The sequence below is a fragment of the Chlamydotis macqueenii genome, chromosome 9 (assembly GCF_036417535.1).
Source record: "Chlamydotis macqueenii isolate bChlMac1 chromosome 9, bChlMac1.mat, whole genome shotgun sequence".
NCBI lineage: Eukaryota > Metazoa > Chordata > Aves > Otidiformes > Otididae > Chlamydotis > Chlamydotis macqueenii.
Genome location: NC_141564.1, coordinates 22591601 through 22611813, shown reverse-complemented (window position 1 = coordinate 22611813; position 20213 = coordinate 22591601). Strand labels below are relative to the sequence as shown.

The 20213-nt window shown below is 40.3% G+C and overlaps 1 protein-coding gene across 2 annotated transcripts; it reads left to right on the top strand.

Annotated features, from left to right (window-relative positions):
* The first annotated feature begins 744 nt into the window (after positions 1-744).
* On the top strand, positions 745-20102 carry SKIL (SKI like proto-oncogene). 2 transcript variants are annotated; one of them, XM_086754786.1, is made up of 7 exons: positions 745-1047; positions 1675-3610; positions 8491-8588; positions 10014-10252; positions 10464-10705; positions 11812-12036; positions 14904-20102. In XM_086754786.1, the coding sequence occupies exons 2-7, from the start codon at positions 2504-2506 to the stop codon at positions 15063-15065; spliced, it is 2073 nt and encodes a 690-aa protein (XP_086610912.1). In that variant the 5' UTR covers positions 745-1047; positions 1675-2503; the 3' UTR covers positions 15066-20102. The 2 variants fall into 2 exon arrangements, with proteins under 2 accessions (XP_086610912.1, XP_086610910.1); XM_086754784.1 differs by lacking the exon at positions 745-1047 and adding an exon at positions 1286-1299.
* Positions 20103-20213: the final 111 nt, after the last annotated feature.

The following is a 20213-nucleotide window of genomic DNA, read 5'->3' as shown; positions in this document are numbered from 1 at the left end:
ACAGCTGCCCCATCTTCACGTGCTACGCTTTTATACTCGCTTTGCATCAAAATGTGTAACTGTGCGGGACGAAAGGCCACGGCAAATTGGATTGTGTCTTAATCTGAGCGGAAGCGCTGTCTTTACAAAGAAGATGTAAACCAAAAAGCTGCAGGCTGCTGGCAGCCAGAGGCAGCTGGTAATACATAACTAAGTTGTACAAAGACTAAGCCGTCCCTGAGGAGCATCCCCCCCTTCCAGCAACGAGCCTGGAGCGGGAGAAGCCCCTCACGTTACCCCCTCTTCGCAGAAGCGATTGTGCCAATTCCCAGCCGGGCTCTACCACCGATTTTGGCGTCTCCTCGCTGTCAGTGCCTCACGGTGAGCCAGCGGCTGGAAGGCGAGGTCTGTAAAACCCCTTTGGGGACAGACACCATCACGGTCTCCTGCTGTCCCCGCACCTCCCCGTCCCCAGTGGCGGGGTCTCAAGAGCGCAGCCCCCCCCCTCGCGTTGGGGGGCCCCTCACACAGTGGCCCTGGCTGTAGACCGCTGCTACGCCTGGCAGCTCCCTGCCGGTGTCCGGGCCTCCTCTCCCGCCGCAGCCGCTCCCTCTTCCCTTCTCCCTCTCCGCCATGGCCGCTCCCGCCTCCCCGCCCCAGCCACCGCTCCGCACCCCGGCCGTCAGCGCCTCCCGGGCGCCGCGAGGACGAGCAGAAATAACACTTTTTAATTTTTTTTTTTTTTCCTGTGGGTTTTTGTTCCCCCCCCCTTTTTCCTGTTGGCCGTGGCGGGGGTGGGGGAGGCAGAGCCGCGCTGGGCTTCCCGGCGCTGAGGCGGCGGCCGCTCCCGCCGCTGCCCCAGACAGTGGGCGGGGCTGCGGCGGCGGCGGCGGCGCGCGCCGCCGGCGGGTTCGTGCCCGCGCGCCGCCGTCGCCGCCGCCGCCGCCGCCGCCGTCTCCGTGTCTGCCTCCGCCGCCGCCGCCGTCTCCGCAGTGAGGTCACGGGTGGGCGGTGCGTCCGCGGCGCCTGTTCCGCTCCCCGGCTTACCGGAGCACCCCGCGATAACGGGTGAGGAACCGGGGAGTTATCGGAGGGGGGAGGCTTGTGGGGGGGAGGGGGCGCGGCCGGCCCCGCGGTGGAGGAGGGGCGGGAGCGCCTGAGGGGGGGATGGGGCTGAGCCGGGGGGAGGGGAGCGCCGGTCCCGGGAGCAGGGAGCGGCGGCGGGGGGGTGCGGGCGAACGAGCGGGGAGGGACCGACGCGGAGGGGGGAGCCCGGCGGCGGTGGTGAGCGCAGCCCGGAGCGGTGCCGGCGGGGCCGAGGTGAGTCACGGCGCGGCGGGGGAGGGAGGGAGACAGCGAGCGGCGGGGTGCGGCGTCCCGGGCCCTTCCGGGAAGGGGCTGCGGGGCCGGCTGGCGGGCGGAGGGGCTGGAGGGCGCCCGCCCGTCCTCTCTCCGGCGATCACCCCCCCCACCCCCCCGCGGCCGTGGGAGGGCCGCCCCGGTGCCCGCGGCTGGGCGGGAGTCGGCTGGTGCCGGCGGCCCCCGTCTGCCCGGGCTGTGACGGGGCTCGCGGCTTTGGGGGGAAGCTCCCTGCACCCCCAGCTTCCGCCGTCGGCGGGGGAACGGCTCCCCCCTCTGCCACCGCGAACTCGCGTCTGGGGGATTGCTTGTGACTGCTGCGCTCTCTTTCCGCAGGGTGTCTGGAGGCACCGGTAGAACTCGGCGGTGGCACAGGACATGGGTTTAGCCGGTGGCCTGGATCGTACCTCTGTTACTGGTAACTCGGGCTGGGAAAATTCCGGCACACGCCCGTGACATCCCTGCGAAAGGTGACTCTCTAGGGACGTTTGGTTTTTGCCGGCGATCGGGATCAGCCCTCAGTTTGGGATTTTATTTGTGAACTACCATAGTAAGTCTCGTGGCGGTGGTGAAATCACGAAGTTGGCAGCACGATAACGCAAGCCTTTAAGACTGCGTTTGATCTCCGAGGACTGAAAGTGGCGAATAAAATCTTCATACAATTTAAACTGAATTTTGGATCAGTTGCATTAAGATCAGCGTTCTTCAAACAGAGACAATTTTTGTATTTTAATATTTAAATAGAGGCTTATTTGAAAAGACGGTATATTTTTTAAAGGAAAAAAAATTATCAAGGATAGACACTCCTGCATCAACTCATCATTTTTTACTGAATCACTGTAGAAGACTACTGTGTAAAATAGCAGGTAGAGTATGAAGAATTTTGTATACATACTGCAGTGAGTTTTTTATATGAGAAAATTGAACGAATAACTATAAAACTAAAAGAAAAATTTGTGTAACCTCTCTTATTAATTTTATGGTATTACATGCAAAATGGGTTACAGCTTTTACTGTTGGAGGCTGAAGAAGTAACATTTTACTGAAAGGGGTGCAAAACTTGGTGTGCCTGGGGTAATCAGGATCACTTGAAATTGTTTTTTGTATGAACAAGCAGGAAGATGCACATTCAAGACTGACTTAATTAAAGCTCTGGTGTTCAGCAATGGAAAGCCCACAAATAAACTTCCCTCTAGGTCTAGTTTCAGACCAAAAAAGGACTGCGATCCAAGAGGATGGGAGTCCTCCGTTAAAAAAAGCAATGACAGAAATGCACGTAAGTAGCAAAGTACGAGTTGTAATAAATAAATTGCCAACAATAAAGAAAGAAAACTTGGACGAATATGACGAAACTGCTGTGGAGGCTGATGGGGAAACCGCCAAGCCAAACAGTTCTTCGCTATCTGAGCCTTTGAATTTAAATCCAGGTTTGAAACACACGTTGGCACAGTTCCACTTGAGCAGCCAGAGTTCACTGGGCGGACCAGCGGCTTTTTCAGCTCGTTATTCCCAGGAAAGCATGTCACCCTCTGTCTTCTTGCCTCTTCCATCGCCGCAAATACTTTCTGGGCCGTTGCTCATCCCGCCAGACAGCTCCACAGAACTCACCCAGACTCTGCTGGAGGGGGAATCTATCTCTTGTTTTAAAGTTGGAGGAGAAAAAAGACTTTGCCTGCCTCAGGTGTTGAATTCAGTTCTCCGAGAGTTTTCCTTGCAACAGATCAATACGGTGTGTGATGAACTGTATATATACTGCTCAAGGTGCACTTCTGACCAGCTTCATATTCTGAAGGTTTTGGGAATTCTTCCATTTAATGCTCCATCCTGTGGGCTCATTACACTGACTGATGCTCAGAGACTATGCAATGCTTTACTCCGTCCTCGCACTTTTCCACAAAATGGCAGTTTTCTCCCTGGTAAGAACACCTTTGCCCAATTGAAAGAGACTGGCAGCGCTTTTGAAGTCGAGCATGAATGCTTGGGCAAGTGCCAAGGGTTGTTTGCACCTCAGTTCTACCTTGCGCCGGATGACCCGTGTATCCAGTGTTTGGAGTGCTATGGGATGTTCTCGCCCCAGACGTTTGTGATGCATTCACACAGATCCCCGGACAAGAGGACCTGCCACTGGGGATTTGAATCGGCCAAGTGGCACTGCTACCTGCATATCAACCAAAAATACTTAGGAACATCAGAGGAGCGGGAACTGAAGCATCTCTTGGAGGAAATGAAGGAGAAATTTAGTGAGAAAAATCAGAAAAGAACTCGGTCCAAAGTAAGTTCACCTACTTTTGTAAAACTCCCACATCTCTCTCTGCTCACACATAAATACTTGTTTTGGAAGCGCGTTTCTTGCCTTTTGTAAATGGGAATGCTTGGCAAATCAAGCCTAAGTTAAATCTGTGGGAGCGCTTCACTGTGGAAATACATTTTCATTAAAAGGTGCGGTAATTTGTTCCCTCTTTGGGCTGTAACTTCATTTGAGCTGGTTTGGTGGTGTTGGTTCTTGTTCTGAAGTATGCAGTCTCTGAAAAACCTCAGAGCTATTGTGGAAATTTTCATTCTCCCATTTGACCTTTGTTTTCTGCAGTGTGTGTTGCAGCAGCTGAGCAAAGCAGAAAGGAGCCTGAAAATCAAGTATTACAAATTATTTCTTCATTTGTTATTTTTACTCAGCACACGCACGTGCGGTGTGTGGTGACCTGACTTGCTAACCACCTATGTCATGACTTTGCGTGTAGGGTATTGATAGCATTGATAGCATTGATAAGTTGCTATTTTGAAGCCCAAAGTCTGCTTGTTCAGCAATAGCTTGCTGTTTAAACCAGTTGTATGGAGAAACATGCCAAAAAGAGGGGGTTTTAAGCAGCCCAAGTAATGAGCTGTGGGCCGGTATCTTGACAATGGTTAATAATAGACGTTGTATTTTTTCCTAAAATACTGCTGTAAGTCTGCACTGAGGTTCAAAAATAGAGAGCTTATTTTTCCCTTAGAGAGCCTCTACTGCAAATAAGATGAGCACCAAATAAGTATTGAACATCATAGATGTTTCCATTCATAGAAGGTACAATTTTGGGGGTATAATTCTAACTTAAGAGGTTTTAAGATGATTCTTGCCCCGTGACTGTTTTTCATTTCAGTGTATTTGGTATTTATATGTCTGTTTGATGGCTACTGGTGTGATTACATATCCATTTTGCCTGTTGGATATTTTGTGGTGGATTTCAAAATAGCAGCACGAGCAGGGCAGATGGTTGAGCCCAAAAGGGTGTGTTGCAAGTTGACACCTTTCAGCATAAACTTCTGAAAAGTCAGTATTGCAGAAAGGCTTACCGCTCTAACAGGTATTTTTACAGTTATGCCAGTCTACAGTAAGGGATTTTAGCAGAAAATTTACACGGAAGTCTGCAGTATGGCATGCTTCCACATACTGAATTAGTTGAAAATGCAACTTCATAGTTGAAGTTCGTAGCAAGGAGACTTTGCTTTTCATCTGATAAAGACATGGCTGTCTTTATCCTTGCAATGTCAGCGTAGGTAATAAACTATAGTGTACTGGATGCTTCTGTGGGAATAGTCTTCTGTGTTCATACCTATAATGCTGCTTCCCTTTTCACAGTGGCAGATTTCAGACCGTGAGATCTTTCAGTTTCATGTGTACAGATGAAAAAAACCAACTGAAATTAGCAGTAACAGAAATTTGGGCTGAACTGATGCAAATGAAAAACAAAAACTCTTTCTGGAGTCTTCCATTGCAGGCCTGTATAGTTCTTTCTTACAAAGCAGCATATGAAATCCAAATGAGAGAGAAGCTGTGAAAACTTGGAACAAAGATAAAAAGGTGGAGGCGGGTTCTTCTTCTTTTTTTTTTTTTAATCTCATGGATATTCATCTGGGAAGTACAAAAGACTAGAAGAGTTTAATAGCAGTGTTGGAGCACAGCCTCTGTTTCCTTGTCCTGGGGAAGCCTGGACTGCTTCAGGCATCTTTTCTCGCCCTTATGGTATGAGAGAAGTATTAGGTACAAAGGGGTAGAGATTCCCTTTTCTTACACTCCTAGGGAAATTTATTTGCAGGATGGTCCGTGTGCTATTCTGTCACCTTCTTACCACCTTTGCTGAGTCAGCCCTCAGAAGTGCCGACACATCTTTGAGATTATCTTGGAGGGCCAAGGAAGAACAGTTGCCCTTGGCTAGGTCTTGGTCCATCCAGTAGTAAAAAAAAATTGCAAATTAAATCCCATAGTCTTCAGAGCATCCTAGATCCTGTGCCTTGCCGTTCTCCTTAGCATTTCACTCTGATTTCACTCACCTCCCAGTGTAAGTATGCTCTTGCTTTCAGTATTTTAAGAGCAGACGATGTAGGCTCTCACCTGCTGTGCTGACAGGGTTAATTTCTTTCTGTTCTTTGCGCTAGTCAGGAAGCTGTAAGGTGCAGATTTGATTGTCGCAGAGTTTCTCATTTTCTGTTGAGTTCTAGACTCTGCGGTGTAACATCCCCTGCTCTTCACGGGAACAGCTGTCACTGAGTCTGCTGATCTCTGTGCTGTCAGATCCTCATTCCCTCTGACTTTGCGACAGTTTCTGATAATTGCTCTGCACTACAATTTTGTGTTACTTCTCAGACCGGTTCCTTGAATTCATCACCGTGCCTGGGGAACAGCTTGCCCTGTGAAGAGTTTGGCGTATTTTTGTAAATCGCATCTCTGCTAAAGCTACTGGCTTAATGATTAGGCTGATCCACTACTTATTTTTATATGTTTTGTTTTTTTTTTTTTCTTAAAGAACAGCTTTGCACAACTAGCTTCAGAAGAAAAATAAGACATCTTTTTAACATAGGGCTTTCAAACAGTTTAGGTAGGAGTAATTCAGTTTTAAGTTTACTTGGATATATTGTGCTTGTAGAATTTTTTAAGAGCATCTAAACTAAACAGATTGTTAGGTAATGAAGTACACATGTATATGTTGAAATAGATACTTCATCTCTATTTTATTAACTTAGATGATGAGGAAGGTATCGTGTTAGAGAAAGACTTTGTATTTATTTATGATTACTGTTCATTTTCTTCCCTAAGTAAAAAAATTGATTGCATGTTACGTAATTCATTTGCAAAATGCACACTAATGGGTAGACAGTACAGTTGGTTTCTGCTTGAAATAGGTGAGAATGTAAAAATCTGACCTAGTAACTTGAAAATACAGATTATCTGATACATAATTTCATCAGTAAATATGTTAACAAGTTAAAATGTGAGTCCTAAAACATGGACAAGATGTGAATCAGAAGTTAAAATTGGATTACTGTGTACTAGCTGTAAGCTAAGTAGGAGAATGTGCACATTATTTAAATTATAGGAGTGATCTGAATAAGTAGAAAAAACTTGACCAGTGTCAGGATGACGCCGTTTTTCTAGCGATTATTTGCTGTATTTCAAATCTTTATTATTTAAAGACTTGATTATGAACTTACTATTATGGAGCTCAGCTTCCTTGTAGCCTCCCTGCTTTCTGTCTGCATTTGAGGAATTTGGGATTTGTTCTCTCTGATGATCAGGTGGCTTTTGGTTCTGCAGGCCTCGGTACAAGCCGCGTGTGTCATTGGGTACTCTCTTGCCTGCCAGAGGTGAAGTTCTGTGACGGTTTATTTCAGGGTGTGCAAACACAAACTTTTCTGATCGTGTATCTTGTACACAAGAAGTTGAGAAGATGTTGGAACGCTAGATGAAACCTTTGGTACAGTAGGATTTTTATTTATTTATATTTTTAATCTTTATAGGCTTTTTTAAAATTGAGCAACTTTCCAAACTTACTGGTTCTGACTGGAACGATGTTAACTTTCTTCACAGCAGCTCGTGTAGTGCTGTGCTTTGGATTTGTGGCTGAAGTAGTGTTGGTAACACACCAGCGTTGTGGCTGCTGCTGAGCAGCGCTTAGGCAGTGTCAATGCTTTCTCTGTTTCCTGCTCAGCCCCTGCACTGAGTACGGTGGAATTTGGGAAGGGGACAAAGCCAGGACAGCTGGCCTAAATTGGCCAAGGAGATATTCCATACCATGTAGTGTTATGGTCAGGGAAAAAAAAAAAAAATGCTAGAAGAAGAAGAAAGGGGGTTTTGACATCCAAGGTGGATGCTGTTTGGAGACTGGCTGGGCATCAGTGTGCCTGTGGGAGGTGGTGAGCGTCACTTTGCCTCACTTGGTTTTTTTCCTCTTTCCTTTGGTTATTAAACTGTCTTTATCTCAACCCGGGAGCTTTCTTCCTTTTGTCCCCATCCCCTGGGGATGGTGGTGAGGGAGCAACTGCGTGGCTGCTGGGCTGGGGTCAACCACACCTTGCCCGAAAACCCACTTCCCAAGGCAACTTTAATAGAATGAAATTAAGAACCAATTTCTTAGCTATGAGTCTTGTTTAAACGTATGACGAGACACCTTTCGCTTGAAATTAGTAGTAACTGCAGTGGAACACAAAGTATCACCAGGAACTTTGACTAAAGAATAATTCCAAAAATGTTTCTTGAGACAAAGAGAACAAGAATTACTATCCAGATACAAAATGCACAGAAGTTTTTTAACATGATATATTCTGATGTGCCTCGAGTAATTTTGTTTGTTGCTGCAAAGGGAATGGAGTTGCCATGTTACTGCAGCAGCTTTACCCACTTCTGTAATAAAAGTTTGTGATAACTAAAGAAAGTTCTGTCTCTGGAACACCAGTAATTGTTCCGTCTTATTCACAGGACAACCTCTTATTTTTTGTTTTATTTTGTAGTAAGTGTCTGGCAGGTGCTTACTATGATGTGGATGCTTTATTGCAAATGGCTCCTACAGCCTTTTGGGAATTCTAGCTTCTGCTTTCTGTTTCTCCCAAGTATTTTTAGCATGCCTCTGGCAGAGTTCTGGGAACTCAGCAGAGCTTTTATATAGGATTGTAAAGAGATTCTCTTTTCATTTCATTGCTACTTTACCCGGAATGGGAAATTTGGGATCGAAGAAACTTCTGTGGCTGCATCTCTGCCAAAGACACACAATTTTCCAGTACCCCAGTTTCTCTGGTGTGTATGTATTAATGATGTAAATGCCATTCCATTGAGAAGCGTTTATGAAAGTGTAAATAACATGTACCCATCTTCCAATTACCAATTTATTTTCTTTTCTTTAGGCAGATTCACAGCAGAGCCTGGAATTACCTCAGTGGTATCCAGTTGTAAAGCAAGAAGCAGAAACTGATCCTCCACCACCCTCCTTTTTCCATCCCAGGTAACTGAATTTCCTGTGTAGAACTGTAAGAACTGTATGTACAAGTATGTAAATACTTTTGTGTATTTAAAGATAATTCAAACTGAAAAAAAGATACTTCAATGTGAGCTGTTAGGAGAACTCCAAGGGATTTCACAAGAATAATTGAACTGTAACTTTTAATGCATTTCTTGGTGTAAATATTAATGAACTGCTTGTGAGTGATTTTTGGTACGAGATTCAAGCTATGATCTATGAGTGTTCTTCAGTTGCAATACAATTGAAATGTAATTACAATTTCCCTTTTCAGAGTAGAAATAACAGAAGGTAATTTTTAATCTTTCCTGTTATGACACAATGCATGCATATGGAAAGCTGAGTAGGTCTTATTTACCATGAGTGCAACTTAATTTCCTTTCCAAAAAGGCTTGTAAAAAGTGTTTGGAGGCTTTATTCCACACTGGAACAATGACTACAGCTGAATTGACTGTTGATCAGTTTCCTGGTTGTAGAAAACAAGTGCATTTCCTCAATGTAGTACAAAGTTTGTTGTCTGCATCAACGACGGAAACAGTTTTTCTTGACACATCTCTTGCCCTCATCCCCGTGTGGTGATGCGTTTACTGTGTATGGGTGAGATCAGACTCTTTTGGCTAGCAGCTTGCATCAAAGCAACACACACACACATCAGATTAGCTCCCACACAAACGTGTGAGCGGTGGATCTTCTGTGATGGTCCCTCGGTTTGCTGTTTCTGTTGGTGCCTTCCTTCAGATCTAGGAGAGAGGCACGTGTTGAAGACAGCAGCGTTAACTCCAGCATCCTGACGCTGATTATCCTGGCACTGACCTTAGCACATCTGGCACTCTTTTCCTCTGTAGCAGACACAAGCTGAGTGGCTAGGTTAGAGCGATACAGAAGCGTGCTCCCAGGAGTCCAGGAGCTGTGAAAATCCAGATGGATTGGTCAGTATGTGTGGGGAAAAAGGGTCTGGCATTGGTCTCAGACATGCCTCAGCACTGCTAGTACGCGGCTTTGCTATTTAGAGTGGCATGCTCATGCCCACTACACTGATTGCTTCCTCCATTGCCAATATAAAGATTATGAAAATACTAGAGAGTCTGGATTCAGTGGCATTCTAATTTCACTCTTTGCATTTAAATGAAGACTTCGTGTGATTTTCTGTGTGATTTTTTTAATCAGCCATGTTTGAAAAATCCTCTGGTTTAATAGCCTCAAAACCTTATCTAGATAATCTACTCAGTAAAGATTAAGTGGATCATTAGGATTTCCTTTTGGATAGGAAAAAATTTAAAAGGACATGCTTATTTTTCACTGAAACATTTACAGTTTGAAATCATGATAAATTAAACTTACTGCTCCCTACCAGTCATCATGTATTATGCCTTACCTTTAATTCTTAATTTTACTGTTCTACTTTTTCAGTTACTACCTTTACATGTGTGATAAAGTGGTTGCCCCAAATGTATCCCTTGCATCCCAATATAAAGATGTTGCAAAAACAACAGTCAAAGCTTCAGAAGTAATTAAATCCTCACCTGGACAGTCAGAGAAGAGGCTTAGTAGTGGAAAGCACAAAAAAGCTGCCTCCTATCCAGAGCTTTCTCTTGAAGAACAGGAAAAAATTGACTTGAAAACCGGTGTGGAGCAGCATAAATGTTTTGGTGAGTAGTGAAAATTATGTTGAAATCTTTTCAATTTTTATACCATATAATTTTGGAAAGCTTAAGACCAAGCTATTATTTTGTAATGTCACTTCAGTTTTCCGAAAATTCTTTTGGCCTTCTTATAATATTTTGTTTTATTTGGATTTTTTTTCACTCTAGAAGATTGATTTTCTTTGATTATTATGCTGTGTTCTTCTTTTCTCTGTAGATCCATCTGTGTCAACTCATTCTACAAGAGGTGGAAAATCTGAACGTATTTCTTCCAAGATTGCTAGAGACTCTAGGCATGTTGTAGTAGGTGGTGATGTGCGAAGCTTGTCCCCGACTCTCATGAAGGACATCAGTTGTGAAGATGACAAAGGAAGGATCATGGAAGAAGTAATGAAAACCTACATCAAACAGCAAGAAAAACTAAATGCTATTTTGCGGAGGAAACAGCAGCTTCAAATGGTACAGTGCCAGTCTGAGTGCATTTCACCTTTGTCATCAGTAAACTGACGTTAGCTTGTTGGTTCTAGAATCAATATTGCAGATTACATTCATTTAGAAACACAAAAACACATGATGATTTTCCCCCAGCTTGAATCCAGATACCAAATCTTTAATGTTCCTTATGCTCGTCGGGTTCACGTCCACTACTAATTGGTGACTTTTTCAGTTTGCAGCTACTGTGTTCAAGCAGCTCCTTTTCTATTTTATGCAAACTAAAACTACTTTTTAAACTTTAAAATGTTTTCCAAAGTTGTATGTATTTTGGCAAATATAGTTTAGGTAATCTAAAACTTCTCAGTTTTCATGATTTTAAAGATGCAGACACCAGTATTCTAGGAATGGTCTTTTCACTGGCCTTTGTAAAAAAGAATACTACCTTCCTATTTCTGTTTCATAAACACTTGTTTTTAGAGGGATTTTGTTAGTCTTTTAGTAATGGATGACATTAGAAACTGGTGTTCATTTGTGATTTTGCCTTATTTTTGTTTTCTGCATTAAGGTAAATAACTGACTGTGCTTCTTACGTTCATAGACGAGACCTAATTTTTTCTTTTATTTTGTTTAACGTTAAGCTCAGAATCTATGAGCTCAGAAAGGGCCCTAGAGCTGCTGCTTTTAAGTTGTTCTGCTGTTGGAGGTAAAGCTGGTAGCTAAGTTAAAAAAATTTAAGACTTTAAAAATATCTAAATGCTAGTGGAAACAGAAGTCAAACACATTTATTCTGTTTTCTGATAATACACTTCTTACATCTTCAGAGTATATTTTAGTAAATTGGTGCTGCTGGTTTCTGAGGTTCACTGCTGGAAGTTGAGAATCTGATTCTGGAAACTCTGTGTATGTGGAAGTAAACATAGTTTCTTTATATTGAAATGCTTGCTTCAAAATTCAAGGCTACCATTGATAAGTAGACAACTACTATTGTCAAGTGGTTGTTATCAGTAGATAAATGTGCTCTTTGTGGCCTCATTGTTTTCAGATACACATATAAATCCAGTTTTTTACTTTTCTGGTCTTAGAACCAAGATGTATGTGATCCTGATTTTTTTTTTTTTTTTTTTTTACAGGAAGTGGAAATGTTAAGCAACTCTAAAGCTATGAAGGAATTAACTGAAGAGCAACAGAATTTACAAAAAGAACTTGAATGTTTGCAAACAGAGCATGCTCAAAGAATGGAAGAATTTTATTTTGAGCAGAGAGACTTGGAGAAGAAACTGGACCAAGTGATGAAGCAAAAGTGTAGCTGTGACTCCAATTTAGAAAAAGACAAAGAGGCTGAATATGCAGCACAGGTGAGAAAAGTTTGTTTCAAACCAAACCGTATTTAGTGTATCAGGAAACTGTGAAGCTGTTGCTCAACCACCTTAAGGTCTCATCCTTTCCGTGTGTTCAGATGCCATAGACTAATACCAAAATAGGTCGCAGTGACAGCAATATTTATTTCCTTATCCCTTGATTGAAACTGAAGTAGAATGCAACTTACAGAAGCACATCACCTGTCAAGCGCTAGTTATAGAAACTCTTAATATTTTTCTTCCTTTATGTTAAAAAAATAATCCAAACCTCTCAACCACCTCTTTGTCAAGTTAGTAGCATACCTTGCTGCTTTTTCTGTTCCTTGGTGGTAGAATCTTCTGCACCATTTGATGAGCCCCCTTCTGTGATCTATCAAAGCATTTGGTCGAGGAGTTCCCTTGGAAATTAAAATCGTATTTTTCACTTCCATTTCTCCTCTTGGGTTCATAAGTCAAACCCTATGGAGATACTTTTTTTTTTCTTTTTAACTTTTACTATTGCTTTCTTCACATTGGGAGTTATTCATGTTATTCCAATGGGAAACATCCAGTTAGTGTCAAAGGGAGCCTTGGAATGCGCTTTTTCAAAATCAGTTGCAGTTAAGATTAAGTGTATATTGATGTATTTCGTAGTGTGTCACAGAAAACTAGTCCTCACAGGCTTTTTTAAAGTAAACAAAATCTGAAACTTAAGCTCGGTAAAGCTTTGTGGGCATTTGATCGTCGCTGTGTGCATTTCCTGTTCTTACTCTCTCAAACTAAGAAACAGGCAGTACTTGAGAAACAGGTTTTGGTGTTTTTGGGGAGTAGGACAGAAACTAACATCATAAATCCTTCTCATGAATTTAATTTTGTGACATCCCACTCCACAGATTCCTAGCCTTTGCTGCCAGAAATAATCCTCTCTGACTAAGGCCTGATTTACTAAACATCTGGTACAAGCCCTGTTACTGCAAGTAACAACATGTTCTAATTTATGATGATAATGATGTATAGCGCGTTATATGGGGCTGGTGTAGTTTGCTTTCTTTAGAGGGTAAAAGCCATAGATTGTTCCCCAAGGAGATTGGTTGCTTGTTTCTTTTGAAGTTAGACCTTGAAAACTTTAATATGTTCCTTGCATGAAAGTTTACTTTGTTATTACCTGTGTGGTAGAGCCATTCACAGCATGTAATTTGAACCTTTTTCTGCATTTATCGCGTCTTGCAATAGATTTTGGACCCCAAAAGTACCCAAGTTAAACAGAGGTCCTGGTAACAGAGAGCTTCCCCAAGCTGTGTGTACAGTAATTAAAAAAAGTCTCGATCTGATGTATTCTTGAAGCAGTTGCCCAGGCTGCCCTTTCTCTCTGAGAACTGTGGACAGGGAAGAACGCTCTTCGTCCATTAAAAAAATTAATAATTTGGGATTTTGAACTTGTTTAAATGTCTATTCTTCTTTCTAGACCTGCCTGAAGATGCACTAAGTGTCTTCTCCCTCTTTTGACTTCTTTATTGAGTTGTCTAGTTTAATTGTTACTTTACCCTGTCAATCACAATAGGGCAGTGTAACCAGTACTGAAACCTTTTCTTAGAGCTGGAAATCAAAACTCAACCAGAGGTGTGCTTGTGCAGTACGTGCTGCGACGTGCAGGCAGTGGGCGTTACCGTACTGCACCAGTTTGCTTAATCCAAGTAGTGGAGCCAGAAGACTGGCATTAATGTGCAAGGAAAATATTGCTGTCTAAGAATGGCTTAAATATTTCTGATTATACTACTAACCGTTTAAATATTTCTGAGTATACGAGTGGAGATGAAGGGCCACTGAATGTGATGTTTCTCTGAAATCAGCACAGCAGTTCCTTTGCCCAGTACCTTTTATAGCACTGGGCAAACACCAGTGATCCCGTACGCTCCCGCTTCTTTTATTCTCTGGAGCTGTCTTCCTCATTTTCAGTGAGATGTATGCTTAGTGATGATTTAGATCAAATAGATACCTATCATTATAAAGGCAGATGGAATTTTAGGTTGTGAGGTCTTTTTTGTAGGAAATAGCCCCTTAAATCAGTGGTAGAAAAGATAAGTGATTTCCAGTCCCCTCCTTGTTTTAACTGGTGGTAGTATACATATAAGCAATTTGGCAATAACTAGCCTACACTTGAAAAATTCATCAGACATTTCCAGATCTCACAGTAAATAAGTTTTGATAACACTCTAGCAAGTTTGAGTTTTATTGTATTCCAAAGATGAAAAACTTACTTAATTTCTGTGTTTAAACACAAAATACTTTACAGAATAGACTCATATTTATGTTTGAGCACACATATAAATGTACAGGCAGTTACCGTCAAGATTTTCTGAATCTCATTTCTGGTAATCCTGTTTCATTTTTACTAAAGAGTATCAGAAAACAGTGTTCATAGTTTTGTTTGTTCTAGAAATGCATTCAGGCTTTGAAATAAAGCAGTAGTATTTTGTCAGGTAAGAGGAATGAGCCTGGGAAATGAAAAGGTGCTATTTATTCTGGGATTTGTGAAACATCTGATGCAGACGTCATCACAGTCTTTCTAACAGATTAGATGTACTGAAATGATCTAGTGTGACAGTTCATATAACTACAATTTGTATGTATTTAAAAATTACTTTCCCTTTTTTAATTACCGTATGATGTTTTTGCAACTGTGCATATTGATATCATCTGCTAGTGCTGTAGTAGGTAACTGCATAATTCTTGATAACTGTAGAAGATGAGCTGATAAATGCTGCTGGACTGAAATAATTTTATGTGATGCATAGGATGGTCATCAGTGACATCGTTAAATGAATAGTTGGTGTTTACAAATAAGTTTATTCAAATTTGCTCTGTCTCTCCTCTCTATTTTACAGCTAGCAGAATTGAGGCAGAGATTGGATCATGCAGAGGCAGATAGACAAGAGCTTCAAGACGAACTGAGGCAAGAACGAGAGGCAAGGGAAAAGTTAGAGATGATGATAAAGGAACTGAAGCTACAGATCTTGAAGTCTTCAAAAAATGGAAAAGGAAAATAGAAACTGGAAGAGGAAGCATGACTGCGTCCTTCAAACAGGGTGTTTTCGTTTTTAATGAATTGTGAGCAGTTTCTGTGTGATAAGAAAAAATATTCTCTACAGATTTCTATTTCCCAGACAAGTCTAGGTGAAGATATACATATATATAAATAAATAGATAGGTATACATTTTTAGATTTTCCTAACCAATGAAAATCTGCATTTATTTCTACTGCTGTTTTTCTCAAACAATGAAAAATATGAAACTCTTTATGTAGAGTGACCAGTTTCTGTCTATTCCTAATGCAGTCTTGAGGACCCTTTAACACTGTCTGTTAAAACATATGTGGTGATCTTTATTTTGGTATCAATTGCACATCCAGTTATAAAAGTACATTAAAAAATTTCTTGAATTCTTCAGGGTCAAAAATGGTTTGGGTTTCAGTGAGAATTACATGTTTTTAAAGTGGGGGAAAGTAAAGGCAGCTTTTAACCTGTAAGGTATTACTCAAGATTGCCACAGTGATAGATGGTTGGTCACCTCAGGTGATTCACCAGGGTGAATTTTGCCCATAATTTCATTGCGTGAAGTCAAGCTGATATTTTTGGTATTTTCTATTTAACAACTCGTTATCAATCTAAAGAGTTTTAAAGCCAGCATTTGATTGCCATGCTGGAAGAAGAAAAATAGGGGTTTTTTAAAATTAAAAAATTAACAATTACGATGGCATATTTGGAAATTAAAAATTTGCATAGATTCTTTTGTTTTCTTCTGTATAGTAGGTATGAAAGTAACATTAATAAAAGGCTTAAAGGTGGGGCTTTTCCTTCTGGAAACTGAGAAATTTAACTGGTTTTCAGATACTAATACTTTCAAGAAAAATAGTATTTATTTTAAAAGTGTGTATTAGTTTCTTTAGTACCCTAAGCCTCCACACTTTGAGCTCCTTGCCAACTTGAGGATTTTTCTTTCATTAGATAGAACAGGCCTTAACTGACATTGTGATAATAGCTTAAAAAATAAAATTCTGAGAATATGGCACTTTGAAAATCATTTTGATAGTCTCTGTATTTGAATGGCATAGTAATGTTGCCATGAATTAAGAAATACGGCATGTTTGTTAAGCTATAACACTGAAAATGTGTGCTTGTACAGCATTACTGTTTTGTGTATATATGATGTTTGAGTGCTTCAGAAGTCTGGTTGCTGGTGGGTTAAATGCATGACTACAAAGTTGGATGAAGAAATACTTTTTTGCACTTCTCTCCAAAAAGTTTGATACAGCTGACAGATGTTAGCTGATTACGTCAGTAACTAGGAAGCTTTTAGCAGTTCTAGTGTTTCACCACATCATTTTAACCCGTGCTTTAGCTTCTGGTTTTGAGGTGCTTAGGTTTATTATTCTCTTAATAATTCAGTTAATTCTGGATGAAACCACATTGGGTTTGTTTGTTTTTTTTCCTGAATTAGTAAAACAGAAAAATTCTGAGTTCTTTTTTGTTTCTCTTTTAGTGGTATAACAGGACTGAATATCACAGAGAAAGATAAAATTGCACATATCTTTAAACTGAGTGAGAAATGAGGTGGTAAAGTAAATGTCATGGAATCATAGGATGATTCTTTTATAGCTGTGTATAATTTTGTTGGTGGACTTTGTGTCATATTTACACTGACAATTAAAGCCATTTAGATGAAAAAAAAAGCAAACAATTTTTTTTAATCAGTTTTGATCAGAAAAGAGGACCCAGATCACATTTTTCTCTTCTTCATCTCCAAATTATTGCTTTAAAGAAAAAAGAAAAGTAAAAAAGTCTGTCTTCGCAGTGTAGCTATGCTTTGGAGGGAAAGGTGTGGAGTGTGGGGGATTCTGGTGGATTCTATGGACCACCAAGGATCCTGTGCACCACTTGGTTTAAAAACACAATGAATGTTTTATTTTAACAGCCACCAAAAAGATGGCTGTAGGGAGAGCAGGCAAGCGTATTGATGAAAGTGTGATTATTAGAGAATGGAGCTTGGAGTAGTCCAACGTGGTTGACAAAACCTTCCTTGCATTAGCTAGATGGATGAATAAGAAAACACGGTCCTGGGAAATGGGAAAGTTTCATTGGGTTATTATCAAAGGATCAAAAGATATAATTTGTAGTTGCTTTTCAGTAGCGATGTTTTGAACCAGACCTGTTCGATTGTCAGTGTAGATATGGCCGTACAGACTTGTTGAATGCAGCAGCAGTAACTAGTTTACCACAGTATTTATAGCTTAGCCGCTGAATGTATGGAATCCTCACGGGATTATTATATTTGAATACTGTATATTCCATTTTCATTCTGGTCTTGTCTATATCATGTGACTTCTGCTCAGATTTCCCCTTTTGCTGCCAATTGATCTTCACCAGTGGCAGCTGCGGTGGAGTACTGGTGTAGCCCGGGTTCCTGTGCCTCAGCCAGCACTTCAGCCATCCCTGAATCAGCTGCTAACTGGTTTATGCTGCAGACCGGTAAAATGCTGGTGGCCACGGTTTGTACTGATATTTTCACTTTTGCAAGAACTCGAGCAGCTATATGAAGATTTAGCAATTCCAGCTGCAGATAAGGCCTCCTAATAGTTTTAAAACATCTGGCTAAAAAAGCTAGTGGAGCATTTATTAAAATGAGTTTAAAAGTAACTTTGTAAATATTCCATTTAGTTAATCTGAAGTTAGAATGCATTTTAAATTATTGTAATCCTCTTAAAATTCTTAAATATTACTTTCAGGCTCTGTACGTAACATAAATAATTTTCATATGTGTAGACTTGATTTTATACTGATTTTAAGTAATAATGTATACATAAATGTGCCATAGATTTTGTGTGTTCACAGTCTTTGAAAGATAGTTTTTTAGTAAATTGTAAATAATACTGTATAAGTTCTAGAACAAATATATGTTGACCTTTTTTCACTACCTTACACTAGTTATATTGAATGGTTTATTTTACAGCCTAACATAGGAACTTGGAATGCCCCCTTACGGGCCCTCACTTAAGTGCACACTTAATGGTAGGAACGAATTCTGTCATTAGGTCCTCGCTTTTAGTCACAGCATGCTCATTTTATCTGTTCTTCTTTATTTTGCCTTCAGTTATTGCTTGCTGATCTTTCAGGCAGTAAGTCATTTTCCCAGCTAGTTGTGACATGAAGCTTTTAGGAAAAAAAAAAATCCTGAAATTGTCCTTAATTTTGAAAGTTGCATTATGAAATACGTAGACCAAGATCCAAGTTGCCTAGTGTACCTTTTGCAACAAGGTAAGTAGGATTCAAGGTGAATATCTAGTTTGCTTCTGTACTTTCTTTTTAAAAGAGAACTTTTACACGCTTTGTGTACTCTACCGAACAAGAAAATGTAAGAGCTCGGAGAGTGAAACTCTCGTAATTTTGGCAGTCTGAAAGCACCCTTGTTCACCGTGTAGCCCTGTATCCCTAGACGAAAGAGATTTTTATCTAAATCTCCAAACTTAGAACTGAGTCTGTGTTTTAGTTTTTGTGAAGCATATCGTTTAGCTTGCGTATTTAGATAAATGTAGTTACGTTTCACATTCTTAAACTAATTTTATTCTGTATTTAATATATTAATAGCTTAGGTGTAAAATCATTTGTATATAGTAAAGGCATAATGCAGTTAGTGAAGTAGGAAAAGTTGAGTGGGAGCATAAAGCTACTGATGGCCTGAAAAATTAAGGCTTGGCCCATATTTTAGAAGTCACAATGCTTTATTCATATATCCTTGTTTTATATGGGGGGAGGGGATAGCTAGAATGTGTTATGAAATTTTTTGAAAATTTTCCTAGCATTAGTCATGAAGTTGGCCTTGAAATGCTGTCATGGTCAGCTTCCTAGAATTCACTTGTTTGTAGAGTATATATTTTGATTGTCGGTAAAGATAACAACTTTGTATTTTTTCTGCACTTAATTTGTGTAATTAATCCACGTAACAGAGTTTTCTATAACATGGTGAAGTCGACAAAAGACATAACTATACCTACCTGTTAATCTGTGCTTGCAATATTTCGGTAATTTTATTTAAGCTGTCAATAGCAAGCAGCAGAAAGCTGCAAATTTCAATTTTCCTTTTGCTCATTATCTTTGTAGTGTGAGAATTCATCAATTTTCATTACAGAAAGCTTGTAGAATTTTATGTTTGTTGCATATCTCTATTTCAAAAGGACATACTTTTTTTTTTTTTTTTGCTTTTGTGAAAGTCAGCAGTTACTGCTTACAAATTGCACGACAATTTTGTGGTGTGTCTCCATTACTTAAAAAATTGTTTTTTTTCAGGGTTAGTGGTTCAGTTGGACAATGCTTGAAAAATGACTTTTAAGCACTTCAAGCACAGCAAACAAATGTTAAAAAATTTTGCTATTTGAAAATTGATTAAATGCAACAGTATCAATTGAATCTTTTTTTCTTCAAATATAGATACCTCACTTAAAGGAAAGCACAGCTGTACTGTATTTAATTCTAGGAAATAATAAAAACTTGGTCTAAAATATTTTATTGCCATTATGTTGCTTTCTGTGATTGAAAAAAATCTGTGTCTGTGTTTTCATACTCACTCTCGAAAGTATTTATTGATGTTGACGTGCCAGTATAATTATTTAAATAAATTACAGAAGGTAGCTGCAAAGCAAGAGAGTCTGTGTTCGCTCAAAGGGATCAGGTTGAATAACTATTCTGAAACCAGAGTAAAAGTCTGTGAAAAATGATCAGTACATTCAACAATTTTTAATACTTTGCCAATGATGTACAGTCTTCAGGTTGCTGTGGTTGCATTACATGACACACAAAACTGTCCTCTACCTCACGTGAGATTTAACAGATATTTTATATGGGTTTAGTAAACAAGATGCATCTATCTGGTCACTTAGTTTACAAATTTTGAATTATATTTATTGAAACATGACATACTGTGCTCTTAGCTTATACCTCAATTGTATTTTGTGCTGTTATCCATTTTCATGCCTTGTAAATACCTGTATAGATCGTGGATTCAAAAACAAATAAAGAACTGTAATGTCGGAACGCTTGTCTTTGTTGTATTTTTGAGCACGGACTTCTAAACTGGGCTTTTTCTTTCCCTCAAATCAGAGCAAAAATGCTTTGTCTTTGTTTTAAGGTCTTGCATATAGGAAG

Bases quoted from the DNA above. Each gene is read 5' to 3' on its own strand.
- SKIL (XM_086754786.1), top strand. From the start codon at position 2,504: ATGGAAAGCCCACAAATAAACTTCCCTCTAGGTCTAGTTTCAGACCAA. The intron at 8,589-10,013 runs GTAACTGAATTT...CTACTTTTTCAG, and splicing joins CCCTCCTTTTTCCATCCCAG to TTACTACCTTTACATGTGTG. The intron at 12,037-14,903 runs GTGAGAAAAGTT...TCTATTTTACAG, and splicing joins AGGCTGAATATGCAGCACAG to CTAGCAGAATTGAGGCAGAG.